Source organism: Dama dama, chromosome 32, assembly GCF_033118175.1.
Source record: "Dama dama isolate Ldn47 chromosome 32, ASM3311817v1, whole genome shotgun sequence".
Lineage (NCBI taxonomy): Eukaryota > Metazoa > Chordata > Mammalia > Artiodactyla > Cervidae > Dama > Dama dama.
Genome location: NC_083712.1, coordinates 41,391,910 through 41,410,304, shown reverse-complemented (window position 1 = coordinate 41,410,304; position 18,395 = coordinate 41,391,910). Strand labels below are relative to the sequence as shown.

Sequence of the window (18,395 nt, the reverse complement as noted above, 5' to 3'; positions counted from 1 at the left end):
TGGTTGTAGAGTGTTGCCAAGAATAAATGAACACAACAGTGCTAATATATGACATACGTAAGTTTTAGTTACTATTTTTCATACCAGAAGATGATGCATCCATTTACAAGGCAGTTTGATTCATGAATATTTAAGAGTGAAAGGAGAAGGAAATCATTCCAAACCAAAGACCTTCTCTTTTCACTTTTACTTTATTAATTATCTTTTGAAATGGTTCTAGCTTTCGTAAGCATTATAATACAGAACATATGCAAAAATGTATGTGAGTGATTCAAGGTTATCAAAGCATAAGTAGGAATATAAAGTTTACTTTCTAGGAATGCAAAACAATGGAATTTGTAGACAGTAAATGAGAATTAAACTGAAGTCTCAAAAAGTTTGCTGAGATTTCTTTGTGGAACCATGACCATCCAACTTTATTTTTTAAGAAAGTGAAATATATAGGTCTTAGGTATATAATCTGATGGTATATAATCATCTGGTAAATGAATATACCCTGGTATATGAACTACCATCCTAAGATATAGAACCATTACGTTACTTTGGGAAATTTTCATGTCCCCTTCCAGTCAGTCCCTACCCCTAGAAGGCAACACTGCTCTGAATTCTAACATTATAGACTAACTGTGCTGTCCTTGAAATTTATATGGATGAAATCACACAGTATGTTCTCTTTTCTATGTTTTTTATTCTAATTTATGTTGTTCATAAATCAGTAGATTCTTCTAGTTTTCAGCTATTATTTCATTGTATAAATACATTATCATTTGCTTATCAATTCTTGTGTGGAACTCAAAAAATCCCATTTTGAGTTTTGTCTATGATGTATAAAGCTGCTATGAACATTTTTGCACAAGTCTCTTCTTACACTACGTTTTTGTTCCTTTTGGGTAAATGTCTAGTAGAATTTCTGAGTCACAGAGTAAGTCTAAGTTTATAAAAACTGAAAACTTTCCCATTTTACATTCTTCTGTATGTGGATTTCGACTGTTCCATGTGGTTATTTACTTTTGGTATTGTTTTATTTGATGTTCATTGCTTTATTTGATGCTAGCACCTATAATAGTTATGAGATGATTTTGAATTGTTCTTTTAATTTTCATTTCCTGGTGACAAATGATGCTGAGCACCTTGTCATTTGCTTATTGATCATTTTTATATCTTCTTTTATGGAATATCTGATCAAATAGTTTGTCCTTTGAAAAAGTTGAATTGTTTGTCTTTTTATTATCGATTTGTAGGAGTTAATTATATATTCTAGACAGAAGTCCTGAATCAGATATATGAATTGCAATTATTTTTTCCCAGGATGTGGCTTACTTGGTTTTCTTGATGTGTCTTTTTATAAGCAAAAGCTTTTGATTTTTTGTAAAATCCAATTTATCTTTTTTTTTTTTAATATTCGCTGTATTTTATTTCTTAAGAAATCCATGCCTATGCCAAGTTCACAGAAATAATCCCCTGTATTTTTCTAGAAGCTTTATAGCTTTACCTTTATATTTGAGTCTATAATCAATCTTAATTTTAATGTGTACTGTAAGGTAGAGATTGTGTTCCTTTTTTTAATTTCCTGCACTTATTCAATTATTCCAGCACCATTTACTCAAAAACTTTTCATTTCTCCCATGGAATTACCTTGATACCTTTGTTGAAAATCAGTGAAAGTTATCAAAAGATACAAAATTCCAGCTATTAGATAATTAAGTACTGGGGATGTAATGAACAACATGATGACTATAGTTTAACTCTGCTATATATTTGAAAGTTGCTAAGAGCAGATCCTAAAAATTTTTATAACAAGGACCTTTTTCTTTCTTTTTCTGAATCTATGTGAGGTAATGGATGTTAACTAAACTCATTGTGGTAGTCATTTAGCAATATACGTATGTCAAGTAATTATTATATATACCTTAAATTTACACAGAGCTGCATGTCAGTTACATCTCAGTGACAGTGAAAGCAAATCAACTGATTCTTTGGGTATAGGTCTAGTTCTGGGCTCTCGTTCTGTTGCATTCATGGCTTTTGTCAGTTATTATGTTTATTATTGGCATAAAATTGTTCACAATATTATCTTATTATCCTTTTAAAATTGTCTGTAGCTTTTTTACTAAAAATAATGTTTTAATTTTAGTAATTTATGTTGCCTTTTTAAAAAACATTCATCAAGCTTGCTAACGGCAATACTTGCTTAATCCTTTCAAAGAACAGATTTTGGATTTTTTTTTTTGTAATTTGTGTTATATTTAATTGACATCAGTATATTATTTCTTTCCTTCTACTTGATTTTGTTTTAATTTTCTTATCATTTTCTAGTTTCATAGCATTTAAACTTTGACCATTGAGTTTAAGCTTTATATTCTTTCTAACACAAAGCTATGTATTTTCCTTTAAAAACTGATTACAATTGTCCAAATATCTTCTGATTTCTCTTTGGATTTTTTTTTCCTTTGATAATAGGTTATTTAGGAGTATTTTAGGTCTTTTTATAAATAATATTATTATTTATCCTTATTGATTTCAATGGTAGTCAAAGAAATCACAATACAAAATGTAATTATTTCTAATTTAGTAAGAATTGTCAATGGATTAGCATATTCCCTCAGAGAAGGCAACGGCACCCCACTCCAGTCCTCTTGCCTGGAAAAACCCATGGACGGAGGAGCCTGGTGGGCTGCAGTCCATGGGGTCGCGAAGAGTCAGGCATGACTGAGCGACTTCACTTTGACTTTTCACTTTTATGCATTGGAGAAGGAAATGGCAACCCCCTCCAGTGTTCTTGCCTGGAGAATCCCAGGGACGGGGTCGCACAGAGTCGGACATGACCGAAGTGACTTAGCAGCAGCAGTAGCGTATTCCCTGACTTAGTTTACTTGCTGTACCCTTGAAAATGTTGTGTGATCTCCTGTTGTTGTGTGTAGCATTCTATAAACTATAGTACAATATAGTTGATAATTTTATTTAGATCTTTTAAAATTTACTAACTGTTTTATCTTACTGTTCTGTCAGCTACTGAGATTGGAGTTAAATCTCAGTTAAATTTTTTATGGTTTTGGTGTCTCATTGGTGGTTCAATCAGTTCTTACCTCATGTATCTTTATGCTTTACTAGTTAAATTGCATTTAGAACTGTTAGGTTCTCCTAATGAGTTTCTCCCTTTATTATTACAAAACATCTTCTTCATCTCTGGAAATCCTTTTTGTCTTGAAGTCTGTTTTGTCTGATTTTAACATAGGCACTTTCACTTATGGGTTAATCAAATACTTTTTAATCATCCCATTTTATTTTCTCTAGAGTCTCCTTAGCTTTATATCTTTGTATTTATTTCTAGGGGATTAGGATGAATTCATAAATGAACACTGTCTATATTTAAGTTAATATCAGTAAATTTATTATTTCTTAATTGTTAATTTTATTTTATATAAAATATAACGAGCTCTCAACAATACTGCTTACTCTTACTCATTCTTATCACATATTGGGTTGGTCAAAAAGTTTGAGTTTTTTGTAATATATTACAATTCAATATTTTTATATCTGTATACAGAATAAATAGCACAATACAAACATAGTGTTATAGTTTTTGCTTTAAATTACTATCTTTAAATAAACTTAGAGCAATTAAAAATATTAATATATTAATCATTTATGGTGTTCTTCATTTTTTCCTGTGGATATGAGTTTGCATCTGATGTCATTTGCCTTCCAACTGAAAAACTTTATAAGCATTTCTCCAGTGCAAGTCTCCTGGCAGACCACTCTCTTTTATTTCATTTATTGAAAATGCTCTTATTCCACTTTAAAGTTTGAAGGATATTTTTGCTGGATATGGAATTCTAAGTTGACAGTTTTATTTTGTTTGTTTCACCACTTTTTGTTCCTTAGACAGTTCAAGCCCATTTCACTCCTGGTCCTCTCTGTTTGCTGTTTGCCCTGTCTCTCCCTGGGCAAGTCTTTAACCAGTTCCTCACTGAACAGGCTAATTCTGTCTCTCCAGTTTCATTTCATGCTACTGAGAGATCTCTGTTAGCCATACTATCCAAAACCAGCCTTCTCCTCTGTGACTTTCTCCTTTTCCTGTTTACATCCTCGGTAATATTTCCACAATGTTTGTGTTTGTTTCCTTGTTTTTTGTCTTTCTATGTGAATAGCTCCATATGAAAATTTACTCTATATTCTCTTATATTCTTGGCATTGGGTGAAATATCTGCATCATAATAAAGGCACAATGATATTTCCCTAATGTAAAATGAATGCAACTGAAGTTACAGGGGTATCCGAGGTCTAGCTTTCCTAGAACTGAAAAGACACATTGAGTAGTCACACTGCTAAACCCTCCAGGACCATCTGCTCTACATACTGTGCTAGGGAATATAAATTTCTAAGTGAAGCATCTTCAGGAAGCTTTTCCCGGTCCTCTAAGTTGGAAACAATCTCCTCCTCTAGTTCTCCTAACATTCTCCACTTCATTCTGACTGTAGTATTTCTTGTGATTCACCTTGTATGACTGCTGTGTTGTATACATATCTTCTGGAGAAGGAAGTGGCAGCCCACTCCAGTGTTCTTGCCTGGAGAATCCCATGGACAGGGGAACCCGCTGGGCTGCTGTTCATGGGGTCACAAGGAGTTGAACACGTCTGAGTGACTAAGCACAGCATACCTATCTTCGCGCTACAACTGGATTGTCAGCCCTTGCAGGCAAGAATGATATTTTCAGAGCACATAGTGGCAGTCCTGCAGAAATAACCTTTATATCTGCAGAGGTTTGGGTGTACACATAAAATGGCATTGCACTGAAAATGAATTGAATAAGAAAGTTAGCATTTTTGTTTAATAAGATTCTCCATTTCTCTGAGGAGAAAGGAGCTGTATAATTCCAAGGTAATTAGGATTTCAGCTGAACATTAATAAAGCCCTAAGTTCCCACCAAGGACACTGTGTCATGTGTGGGGGAGGACTCCTCTGCCCCTTCTCTGCCTTTGTTCTTGTTTATATGCACTGCCTTTCTGGTTTATGCTCCCTGTAGTTTGCATTGCAATAAAGTGCCAAATATTTCCTGCCCACGCTTCTGTTTGGCTGCAGAGCTGGAGAACTGTAATGGAAAGCAACAGATCAGAATATTTTTTAGATTTGTTGGTGCTCTTAAAAATGCCTGTTTTAAAACATAAATATTTATGCCCCTTGCCACACTCTACCTCCATTCGTTGTGAGGAGACCGTTGATGAGTCTGTAGTCTGAAGAGGACCCATATAAACACTGGTTATCATTTATTATGATAAGATTGATGGAGAACTCTGGAGGCAGGAATGCCCGAAGCTAGCTTTTATATTTTGATTCCATGCATAAAAGAGGAGATAGACCAGCCCTGGATAAGCAGTCAAACAACTCACATGCAGCTTGTGATAACTTATTGCCTCTGGGTTTGGAGACTACCGGTAAACTTTCTGAATCATGCACACCTGTGGGATGGAAAAACCATGGAACCACAGCTCTTCTTTATAGAATAACTTTTTTCTTTAAGATCCAATGTTGTTCTAACAAATTCAGGCTACCAAAAGAAGTATGACTCTATGGGATGGCACTTTTTAAAATGTGTGTGTAGTGTATTGGACGGAGAAGGCAATGGCACCCCACTCCAGTACTCTTGCCTGGAAAATCCCATGGACGGAGGAGCCTGGTAGGCTGCAGTCCATGGGATGGCGAAGAGTCGGACATGGCTGAGCGACTTCACTTTTGCTTTTCACTTTTATGCATTGGAGAAGGAAATGGCAACCCACTCCAGTATTCTTGCCTGGAGAATCCCAGGGACGGGGTCGCACAGAGTCAGACACGACTGAAGTGACTTAGCAGTAGCAGCAATGTATTGGAAGTTAGGGTTATAAGTCTGAAACTTCTCGTAGAGTCTCAGGCTCCATCCAAGTTTTATAGGATCAGAAGCTTCAGATGCTGTGCCTAGGGATCCGTATTTTAACACCATCACCAGAGCATGGTCTAGGATGTCCAGGAGTCTTTGCTTGAGGGAATAGAGAGACAAGAATTATCTCTTTCATCTCTCATCTGTCAGTCTGTGCCTGGAAAGTTTTGAGTCCCTTAGGTTGCTTCTCAAGAAGATACTGTGGTTTCATTCCTTTTTTCATAACTGAATTGGCTCTTCATTGAATAATTAGTAAGTCAATGTCCAATTATTCTGTAATTGAAGCTAAAAAAACACAAGAACTTAATTCATACTCTGGCCAGATCAACTTATCATGCCATGTCAAATAGGTTTTTCAGAAACATGCATTGAACTGTAGGAATTTGAAATTCTGTAGGAAGTTCTACCCTTTGTCACATAATGGACACAAGATCAATTCTGATGACACCACAATATTCCACAAGCAGGGCTCATTGGATATCATCAGAACTAACTTTATTTTTGCCAGCCACTGCCCTTTCATGCCATCTCTGGAGGGTTAATTTTTTCCTACCCTTTGGGTATAAACTGGGGTAAGTTTCATGAATTTTCACTCACTTTTAACTAGTAAAGAGTTCTTGACTTTCATTCTTAGGTACACAGAAGCTCTATGTCATTAGCTGATATATCCAAGTGTCTTCTGAAAAAAAATACACACAGCTTTGAAGTTGAGAATTATCTTTATTCGGTGGACTTTATGGAGGACTTTAGCCCAAGATACAGTCTCTCGGATAGCTCTGAGGGACTGTTCCAAAAAAAATAAGGGAGGAGCCAAGATATATAGGAGTTTTTGCTGAGAGAAAAAACAGAACAAAACATGTATCTGAACATCAGAAGATGACTGCTAATAAGAAAAACAAAACATTTCAAGTTAATGATTTTAGTGCTTTTCTATCTCTGGGAAGATGCAAGCGTCTTGGGCTCACTGAAGTCACTTCCTTTGATGTTCACCTTTGCTATCTGGGGCCAGTATCCTGTTTTTCTCCACCCTGAATCCCCTCAGGCAGCACAGCCGTCAGGAGCAGCTGCAGAGGCTGACGGCTCCTTTGTTTATTGAAATGGCAAGTGACATCCTTTGTTCATGCAGGATAGAAGAATAATTTTTAAATAACTGCGAACTTAATTGAAAGTGAGTTTTTCCCCTCCCTCAGGTCAGTTCTGCTTGGGCTGCCTGTTTGTCATGCAGAAGGAGGCAGTAGGCTTCTCTCTTCTTCTCTGCCCTTGGCTTTTGCTTTTCTTCCTTTATCTCAGCTCAGGTTCCTCCAGGGCTGAGGGATGCAGGGTATCAGGTTAGAAAGGTAAGGGAGATAAAGGCTTACTTGATAGATATACAGACAAAGCTAGCCTAGACGCCATTTGGCTCTTTCCCTTGGTTTCATGGCTTTTTCAAGAACTCAGCATTACTTGATACTTAGCCCTAAGCTAAGTATCTCTTCTAGGGTCACTTTAAGGCCCTCGATGTCCAGCTGAACTCTATAGCATCCTTCTGCTGGGGTCACATTGCCCCAACCGTTCATACGTGGTACACACGTGGTCTGTGGAACACTTCACATCTTCTGCTCTAACAAGCTCTGAGAATACATGCCAGGTACAATCTTTCCACCTCTCTTACTTCCCCATCAGAGCAGCTAAGCAGCCACAGTCTCTCGCTCTTTGGATCTCGAGGGTGGTGTCCAGTCCAGGACACTCAAACTCAGGAAGGAATTTCTCAAGATCCCCGGGTAGTTCCACTGAATCTTTTTCCCGGGGATGTGAGGTGAAAGAGAAGGAATCCCCGATCTGACATGGGCAAGGGTAAGTCAAACTCATAGTATGTGATAGCTCCCTTTAATAAATTCTCTCCTTCTTCTCAGTATCTTTTTTCAGACTGGTGATGAGTGGCCAGCTTGAGTTAGAAATTGGTTCTTGATCACTTCCTTTGAATGCCCTGAACTGGGACTCTTATCTCTACTTTAGTCATGGTGGTATAGCTAGCATCTATGTCTTAGAACTTCAACTTAGGACTTCGTCCAGGGCATTGGGAAACCATGATTCCCTTATAATACCTCTTTGCAATCATATAATAACGAATTTATGTTGATTATTTGTTGTGTAGAAGACACTACTTTATACCTTATCTTACTCAGTCTTCCTCACAATCTTATAAGAAAACAAAAGCTCAGAGAAGTCGGGTAATTTTTGCGAAGTCACTCAGGTAACAGATTGCAAAATTCTTCCAACCCTGTGCATTACTTTCGTTTTAGGAAAATAAGAATGATATTGCCCCTTAGAAAGAAAATATTATGCATTCATCAGGGAAAATGCTATAACTGTTTAATATTCTGGGTTTGACAATGGGAAGAGAGAATCTTGGAGTAAAATTAACAAGAAGTCTCACTTGCTAAGCATTTGAATATGTGTATTCACTTAATTCTTATAAAACCTTGTGATATGGATGGCTTTGTCTTCATTTCATAGATGAAAAAACTGAAGCCAGTAAGAAGTTATGCGACTTTCCCTACATTACACAACCAGGAATATTTGGAGCTAAGATATAAAATCTGAAGTTTCAGCCATGACACTGTAGATACTTTTTCTCTCCACTCTCATGGGAACATAGCAGCAGAAGGAACATGAGCTATGGCGGATGTTTGACTGAAGTTTCTTTCTAACACATTTGACTCTAGATGAGTCAATGTTGTATGGGAGTCAAGGTTTTTGTTTTTGTTTTTGTTTTTAACTAACCTTCATGAAAACAAAGAACATCTTATTTATCTTGGAATCCCTAATATCTGGTCCAAAGTTGATACCCTATTGTTGGATGAACCAAATGAGTAAACAGATGAGTGAATAACTTTGATTTCAACTCTCTGGTGGAAAGTGATTTTTCATGTGACTTAAGTTAGCTGGGGCTTCCCTGGAGGACCAGTGCTTATAACTTCACCTTCTGTTGCAGGGGATGTGGGTTTGATCCTGGGTCAGGGAGCTGAGGTCCCATGTGCCTTGGGGTCAAAAAACCAAAACATAAAATAGAAATGATATTGTAACAAATTCAATGAAGACTTACTTTAAAATTATCCACAGTAAAAAAAAAAAAAATCTTTAAAAATAAATAGATGAATTAATCCTTCTCCTGGGTATTTGCATTTTATAAGATGATCCTGGGAGAAGAGTTGACGTGCATGATACCAAAAGCTGAATTTCTGATTCTGTGATTGGAATAAAGGTGGAAGAGGAATTGAAACAGGAGTTTTCTCTGGAGTCTCAAATTTCATTGCAGAAACAGTAGTTTACCACATCGGTCTGCCTTAAGGAAAAAGTAGAATGCTTCTTTCTTTGGGTTACAAAGTATCCAGAAACATTTTGCACCAAGAAGTAGGTCCTAATCATTTCAGTCATCAGTAAGGAGACAGACTGCTTCCAACGTATTCACAGTCAGCTTCTGCTAAGGAACCTGCTGGTTGGGTTCTCGGGAGGAGGGATTGCAATGTTACCGGTGGGTTAGATCTGTAAGAGAGCCTGTCCCTGAACGCTCGGGGATCCCGGGATTTGTCCCGGTGGTTGGGGACAGTGATGCAGCTGACCGGGTCCGTGTGTCTGTCATCCACAGGTCTGAGGCGCAGTTACAGATGCACCACCTGCAGTGTCTCTCTAAACTCAATAGAACAGTATCATGCCCACCTGAAGGGATCCAAACACCAGACCAAGTAGGTACTTTCATGTTTTAACTCTTCCGTCCTTTTGTATGTAACCTTTAGTACGACGAATGAAGGCTAACCGCTTTACTTATTGCAAAGTAAGTAGATGAAAACTGCATCTCTTATCTCCAAGGTTCCCTTGATATTTATACGCCACTCAAGCCTACAGAGCCTGCCTGACACTGCTTGAAGAATGACTTCTTCCTTTTTTTTTTGGATACAGTGATGACAATTTTTTTTTTTTTTTTCCATTTCTTTCCTTCTTTTCAAGGACAGTGAGCACATTTGTATGAACTTCCCAGGAATCTTTACGTCTATATTAAATGTTTTAAGATAAACAGTATAATCTCTCTTAATACTTTGGGGATGGACCAGGCCTCCTTGTTGTGAAGTCGAATTCTATGCATGCCTTCTACCACTTTCTGTTTCTAGAAGAGTATGGTTGATTAGTCTTGAAACCTAACAAATCTGGAATTTTAAGTCATTCACATGTATAGCTATTTTCAATTGAATGGAAGCTCATTCCACACCCGCCTCTGAGTCTCATGATTTTAAACCAGAAAAGGCTAATCAGGCGTTGTTTCCCCTGTATATACACTGTTCGTCTTTTTACAAAACCAATACTTTTAGGTGTTTTTAAAGTAGCTGCTAGAACTGCTAATAAAATCTAATAAAATAGGGAAAAAACAAAAGGCTATCTCAAAAAGATGCAGTTTTCCTGAATATAATTGTTTTCATTTCTCTCATATTCATGAGCAGAATCATTGAAACAGATTTGACTATATCAGGGCCTCATGAATAATGAATGACTCATTGGACAAACATTGATGGAACTCCCACTTGTGTCAGACCCTGAGTGTGCCCTGGGGAAGAAAAGCTGAGCGAACTTAAGCCTTCCTCTTGGGGAACTCTCTGCTAAGCTGGGGAAACAGTCATGTAAACACATAGATTGTTCACTGTTACCATAAAGTGGGCACCCTGAACTCTGAGGACCAGGGGCAGGGGAAGATTTCCAGGGACATCGATGCAGAGGCTGAGTTCATGACAATAAAGTCAGGGTTTGATTTTTTGTTTTCTGTTATCACCCAATGGTCAGCACAGCACTTGATACATCTCTAGTGCTTCATGAACATTCTTGATGGGCTTCCGAGGTAACTCAGTGGTAAAGAATCTGCTTACCATGCAGGAAATAATGGGTTTGATCCCTGGATTGGGAAGAGCCCTTGGAGGAGGAAATGGCAACCCACTCCAGTATTCTTGCCTGGGAAATCCAAAGGACAGAGGAGCCTGGCGGGCTACAGTCCATGGGGTTGCAGAGTCAGCTGCGACTCAGCAACTAAACAAGAACAATACATTGCTGATGGCGTGAATGTGTGATTATAAGAGATAAGTAATGACTTTCCAAGCAGGTATATGAGGAAGGCACATTCCAGGCAAGGAGATTTCTTTGCAGAGATATTGTAAAGATGTAGATCACAGTGGGTCTGGCTTCAGTGGGGGGTTTAAGCCCAGAGTTTCTGACTGACCCTTACTGACTCAGTTTTTCCTCCATGTTGTGCTGTTGGGTGAGTCAAAACTGCTTTCATGACTTGCTTTACTCTCATTCACCCCCAAAGGGCTTTTATCAAGGAAATTCTTCAAGAGCAATATGTTCTATGATTGGTTACTGAGCACCTGCATTGATTACTAGGAGCTGCTATCCCACCTGCCACCCCCAACCAAAAACATAATCCCTTCAACATCTCTAATGATCACAGTGTATGCATTCTAGCCAACACTCCAACCAACACTCACACACCTTACAAGGAGCTGCAACTTGAAATAATCATTATTTAGGATGTATTTATTGTTCTTCATGGGTAGAAAAAGGTAGACAATAGTGACTTTAGGTGGCAGGGATCATGTAGATAACTAACTCAGCTAAATAGCATCTCAGTTTCAGGAAAGCCTCTACTTCTCTGTGTTCCTATAAAACTTCCTGTGACAGAACTTGAGCCAGGCATAGTCACATCTATTACCCTATTTTGTCCCCTTAACTACCTCAACATACATATTGTGCTTAGTCACTTAGTTGTGTCCAACTTTTTGTGACCCCATGGACTGTAGCCCACCAGGCTCCTCTGTCCATGGCAATTCTCCAGGCAAGAATACTGGAGTGAGTTGCCATGCCCTCCTTCAGGGGATCTCCCCAAGCCAGGGGTCAAACCCAAGTCTCCCGCATTGCAGGCAGATTCCTTTCCCCCTGAGTCACCAGGAAAGCCCAAGAATACTGGAGTGGGTAGCCTATCCCTTCTCCAGGGGATCTTCCAGACCCAGGAATCAAACTGGGGTCTCCTGCATTGCAGGTGGATTCTTTACTAGCTAAGCTACCAGGGAAGCCCCAACATACATATTACTGCCCATTACTTGATTTGAAAAGACCAAGGCTCAGAGAAGCTAAGTGAGTCAGCCAACACCCGACAAATGGCAGAACCAGGACTGGACTCGGCAGCGTCTGACTCGCACTTCTAATTAATTCATGTCATTCAGTCACCGCAGACAGGCTTGGGACACAGGATGTCAGGGACGGCCGGCAGAAGGCCCCATGGTGAATTTTGAAAAAGGGCATCTCCTCCCTAGTGTAATTTAGTAAACATACATGACTTCAGAAGGGTACATCGCCTTCTGTGCTGCCTTCTTTTCAAAAAACAAGACAGTTTGCTTTTTTTTTTTTTTTTTTAACCACTAAAGTAAGAGCTTGCTGTGCTTCTGAAGAGTGAAATGAAGGAAATGTGAAGAAAACAACTGTAGCTCCGCCCCGCTGGTCTGGTTCATCTGCTGTTATACTGAATCTGAGCATCCTGCGTGTGTGTTTATGTGTGTCTTGGTTTATGAGACAGACTGCTCTGTAACTTTCTTGTAATATCCTTGTTAGCCTTGGTTTCAAGTGTGTGGGGGCCTCCTTAAACAAGTTGAGAGCTTTGCCTTCTATTTCTAATCCCTGAATGAGTTTGTGGTGGACCGCTTCAGTTTCTTATCCTAACTACTAGGAAGAATTCATTGGTGAAGTCATCCAGGCCTAGAATTTATGCTTTGCTGTTCAGTTGCTGAGTTGTGTCTGACTCTCTGCGACCCCAGGGACTGCAGCACGCCAGGCTTCCCTGTCCTTCACCATCTTCTGGAGTTTGCTCAAACTCACATCCAGTGAGTTAGTGATGCTATATAACCATCTTCTCTTCTGTCACAGCCTTCTCCTTTTGTCTTCAATCTTTTCCAGCATCAGGGCCTTTTCCAATGAGTTGGTGATGGATTTATGCTATGGGAGTATTTTGATTATAAAAGTAGTTTCCTTTTACTACCATACTGTTCATATTTTCTATTTTTCTTATACCAGTTTAAATAAGCTGTCTTTCAATGAAGGTGTTCATTTTATTTGCATTTTAAAATATATGGTTATAAAGGTGTTTATTTTATCACCTAATTTTATTTTTGATGTCTGTGGAATATTTTTTCTTTCTGGACATTGTTTATTTGTTTCTTCCTCTTTCTTTGGCTCAACGTTTTGTTAGAGGTTTATCATTCTTTATTAGGTTTCTTTTAGATGATCAGATGTTGGAGATTTGTTGATTTTCTTCATGTGCAGTTATTCTATGACCTTTAAAACATTATTTCCTTTTTTTTTTTACTTTTTTAGGTTTAATCTGCATTTCCCCTCTAGCTTCTTAATATAAAAGTGTAGGATCCATAATGAAAAAAAATCTGAAAAAGAAAAAAGATGTGTATATACACATATATAAAACTGAATCACTTTGCTCTACACTTGAAACTAACACAACACTGTGAATTCACTATTGCTGCTATTGTTTAGTCACTAAAGTTCTGTCCGACTCTTTTGCAACCCCATGGACTACATACGTCAACATAAAAATTAGAAAAAAAAAAAAGGTGTAAGTTAGCAGTTTTTCAATGTTTTTTCTTTTTATAGTATAAGAATTTAAGGTTTTCAGTGTACCTCAACCGATTGTTTTAGCTTCATTCTAAAAGCAACTTTATGTATTACAAAAGTTTTAATACATAGTATTTGCATTGTTACTTATTTCAATATACTTTCTGTTTTGCTCCTTTTACTCATGTTTGTTTAGAAATTCTCCTTTTACTCATGTTTGATTAGAAGTGTTATGTCTAAAATCAAATATTTATAGGATTTTCCTATTTATATTTTTTGTAATTTATTTGTATCTGGATTCTACCAGCGTCAGAAAAAATATTCTAAATGACCTCAGTCTCTTGAAATTTGTATAGACTTACTCTGTTCCCTGGGGCTTCCCGAGTGGTTCTAGTGGTAAAGAACCTGCCTGCCAATGCAGGAGATTTAAGAGATGCAGTTTCAATCCCTGGGTCGGGAAGATTCTCTGGAGGAGGGCATGGCAACCCACTCCAGGTTTTTTGCCTGGAGAATCCCATGGATAGAGGAGCCTGGTGGGTGATAGTCCATGGGGTCGCAGAGTCAGACACAACTGAAGCGACTTAGCACTCATGCACGCGCTTTGTTCCCCAGGCATACAGTCAGTTTTGCTCATGTATTATGTTTACTTGAAAAGAATTTACTGTTGGGTAAATGGTCCTTGCCATCAATTAGGTAGTTTCTTCATCTAGTTCAAATTAGTATATCCTCACGGATTTTTTTTGTCTATTTGTTATATCCATGAGAAGCAGACGTAATTAAAAACTTCCAACTATACGTATGGATTAGCCAATGTGTCTTGTTAATGCTTTTTATTTAGTTTTATATATTTAAAGATATATTATTAGCTACTTACAAATTGAGGATTTTTCATGCCTTCTTATTGTATGGGCCCTTTTTCTAAAATCATCTTTTGCCATCATGAAAAGTCCTTCTTTGTTACTAGTCATATTTCCCTTGAGGTATACCAACATCAACTACAGCAGCTCTTCAAGGCTTTCAAAAGCTTTTTCCTTTAAGTTGCATCCAGCTCTTATTTTGTCTTCATATGGAAGGTTAGTGTGACCAGTTACTCAACCAGAACCAGAAATGGAGGTCAGCCAAGTGGTTTTTTAACTGTTCTACTCTAAGTCAACATAAGTATTAAAGTGTCAGTAATTTTCAAGGTTTTATATTTATATTTTTAGCAATCATTTCTGGGGAAGTGTTGAAATGAGCAAAGATGATTCAGTTGTGTAGTGGAAAGCACACGGAATTTTATTTCTAGGGCACTTTGCCCTCTGAGTGACCCTGGGCACCGACAAACCTTCTTTCAGTCTCACTTCCCTCAAAGATGAGTGATTAGTGCTGACAAGGATGAGACAAATGTGCTTCCACTTTCCATGTTTTACTCATGATCCTGGTATTCTTTTTTATGAAACCTGAATTCAGACCTAAAATTCCTCCTGAAACATGCCCCCAGTCAGCCTTGACCGTTTATTGAAACTGGCAATGACCCTCCCCTGCCCCAATTATGTCCAACCAGAACTTCGGAATACAACCTCATTTGTAAATAGAGTCTTTACAGAAGTAAAAGTTGAGCATCTCAAGATGACATCTTTCTGGATTGATGAGAATGACTTACGGTGTCTTTATGAGTGGATGGAAAGGGAGAGCTGCACACACAAAGAAGGTGGCCACGTGAAGATGAATTCAGAGTTTGGACTTTGCTTCCTTCCAAGCCAAGGGCCACCAGGAGCCAGCAGGGTCTGGGAGAGGCCAGGGGGATTCTCCTCCAGAGATTTCGGGGGGAGAGCACCCAGCTGACACCTGATTTCAGACTTCCATCTTCTAGAACTTCCATTCTCTAGAGAGAATACATTTCTGTTATTTGAAGTCACTCAGCTTTGACTACTTTTTGAGGCCAGCCCTAGGAAATTAATATAGTGTGAAACTTACATGCTTTGTTTTATAAGTAATCTTTCAGTCCTATTTTCCTGGACAACTGCTTACAATGCTGATCCCAATCATGACAATGATGGTGATGGTGATGATGGAGAGGATGGTGTGATGGTGATACCACCGTGGATAACTGAAGTGGGACTTGTATGAGAGTGGGACACAGCTGGCTACAGGCTAAAATGCTTTGAAAGGATCACATTTCATACACATAGCAGTCCTATAATTGGCCAGAGACTCTCATCTCCATTTTATAGGTTAGACAATTGAATCTCAGACTTGTCCAAGGCCCCTAGAATAATTGGTCGGCAGAGCCAAGAACAGAAGTCAGGTTTATTGGCAACCTTTCCTATTACTCTTACAATAATACTTAAGAGCAATATGACAATAACAGCATTATTTAAGTGTTATAACTGTAACAGGAAAGGTTGCCAATAAACCTGACTTCTGTTCTTGGCTCAACTAGTTAAATGGCTTTTTCTTTTTTTAGGCAAATGTCATAAACAGCAAAATGACAGTCAAGTGTTGCTCCATGGTTAAATAGCAAGAGAAATACCCAGTATCTAATGAGATTAAAGGTGTAGAAATGCAAATGATCACCCTGACATATAAAGCAATTGCCCATTAGTAGATTTTTCAGTATTTCCAGGAGATCTAGCCTGTCAATTAGTACAAGGACTTAAAATGAAATTTAAAGACACATGAGTTCATACTATAGACTAATGAACAGTCCCCACCCCCATAATGTACTTAAATTTGAGTTTGGGGAACACTTCAAGCTTCAGGACATTATATTATTTAGAAGTAAAGGATATAAAAGTTGTCGTTACTTACTTTGATATTTCAGACAATTGAAAATGAGATACAAGTGTCTAAGAGAATACATCTGACTGACCACAACTTAGTTGTAAATGTGCTGCTCCCTTTGAGAAGAAGCCTGAAATGGTGATAGTCGCTGCTTTTTCTGCAATTTTTTCGCAGTCAATATGAATCGTCCAGACAAAATCTTCATATTATTCATTTCCCCCTTATGTTCATTTATTTGTGAAGTGATTGAATGGATGTTCAGTCTCATTTTCACAGCTGGAATATATTTGCTTTAAAAACCTTGGAATTCAGTTCTTGCATTCAGGATAGTAGTTAGGTGGGAGTACAATCAATAATAATAAATAAGATATTTTTGCAAGAGATGCCAAGCATGGAGAATCTACTGGAATTACAGTAAATTTGTTGCTTCTCAGCCGCACACCAGGCTGCTATGTTTTCCAGTATCTCCCAGTCTGCTCATTCGTGTCCATTGTTGGCTAACCATCTCACCCTCTGCTGCCCCCTTCTCCTTCTGCATTCAGTCTTTCCGAGCTTCAGGGTCTTTTCCAATGAGTCGTCTCTGTGCTTCAGCCGAAGTATTGAAGCTTCCGCTTCAATATTGGGCTTCCTTGGTGGCTCAGTGGTAAAGAAGCCGCCTGCCAACCCAGGAGACACAGATGACTTGGATTCAATCCCTGGGTCGGGAAGATCCCCTGAAAAAAGAAACAGCAACCTACTTCAGTATTCTTGCCTGGGAAATTCCACAGCTTAGTGACTATACATCAATAGCAACTATAATAAGTAAAGTGGCTTAGTATTTCAAGGTGTTGTTCTCTTCAGAAACAAAGCCGGCAAACTAAAACCACATCAAGGCATGGACTTCTTCGAAGGCTAAAAATAAAGAAATTTTTGTTGAATTTTCAATGTCGTTTCCTGTCAATAATCAATTTCAGTAACCGGAGGGGTTGGGACTTCGGTTCTGAGTGCTGAGATCAATAGGGCATGAGACAGTGTTGACAACAGAGCTGTCCTTTCCCAAAGAGGGTGAAGTTAGTTTTCCTCTGCTGATAATTACTTGTGAGTTGCTTGGAAAGGCTCAGAATAGAGGGCACAGTCTAGAATCCAAGGCAACTGCTTTGCTTGTTCCGGTTTATGAGTTTGGCCGTGCAGACGAGCCCCCGTAGGAAGTGGAGCTTGTGGAGTGTCACGGCGTCTTTCTAGCCCAAGGGCTAGATTTATATCCTGTGTGCTCCGTCGCTTGTCTTGTCCGACTCTTTGCAACCCTATGGACCGTAGCCTGCCAGGCTCCTCTGTCCATGGGATTCTCCAGGCATGGGTTGTCATTTCCTTCTCCAGGGGATCTTCCCAACTCAGGGATCGAACATGCATTTATGTCCCCTGCATTGGCAGGGGGGTTCTTTACCATTAGCGCCACCTGGGAAGCCCAGTTACGTCCTGGGCACTATGAACAGGGTGCCCCATGAAGCACAAAGATGGGGCTGAGGTAGAGCTTGTGGATCAAAGGCCATCGTCTATTTAGCCCTGCTTTGTAAAGTGTGTTTATTAAACTATAGTTGCTTTGCAATGTTGTGTTACTTTCAGATGTGCAGCTTCAGATTCTTTTCCATTATAGGTTGTTACAAGATATCAACTATAGTACTACACAGTAAATTCTTGTGCTTTACCTGCTTTATATATGGCAGTATGTATCTATTCATCCCAAACTCCTAATTTATCCCTCCCCTCCCCTTTGTTACCATAAGTTTGTTTTTCCTGTCTGTGAATCTGTTTTGTGAGTAAGTTCATTTATTTCATTCTTTAGATCCCGCACACAAGTGATATCTATGATATTTGTCTTTCTCTGCCTGAGTTGCTTCACTTAGTATAATACCCTCTAGGTCCATCCATGTTGCTGCAAATGGCAAAGTTTCATTTTTTGATGGCCAAGGAATATTCCACATATGTTTAACACATCTTCTTTATCCATTTCTCTGCTGCTGGCCACTTAACTTGCTTCCATGTCTTGGCTATTGTGAGTAGTGTTATTATGAACATCGGAGTGCATGTGTATTTTCAA

The 18,395-nt window shown here is 38.6% G+C and overlaps 1 protein-coding gene across 1 annotated transcript in view; it reads left to right on the top strand.

Moving 5' to 3' along the window:
* The window catches only part of ZMAT4 (zinc finger matrin-type 4), a 309,158-nt gene extending 299,515 nt beyond the window's left edge, over nt 1–9,643 (top strand). Inside the window, exon 6 of the mRNA XM_061134790.1 lies at nt 9,543–9,643. Coding sequence (XP_060990773.1) covers nt 9,543–9,643 — 101 coding nt within the window. The remainder of the gene's footprint in view (nt 1–9,542) is intronic.
* The last annotated feature ends 8,752 nt before the right edge of the window (nt 9,644–18,395 follow it).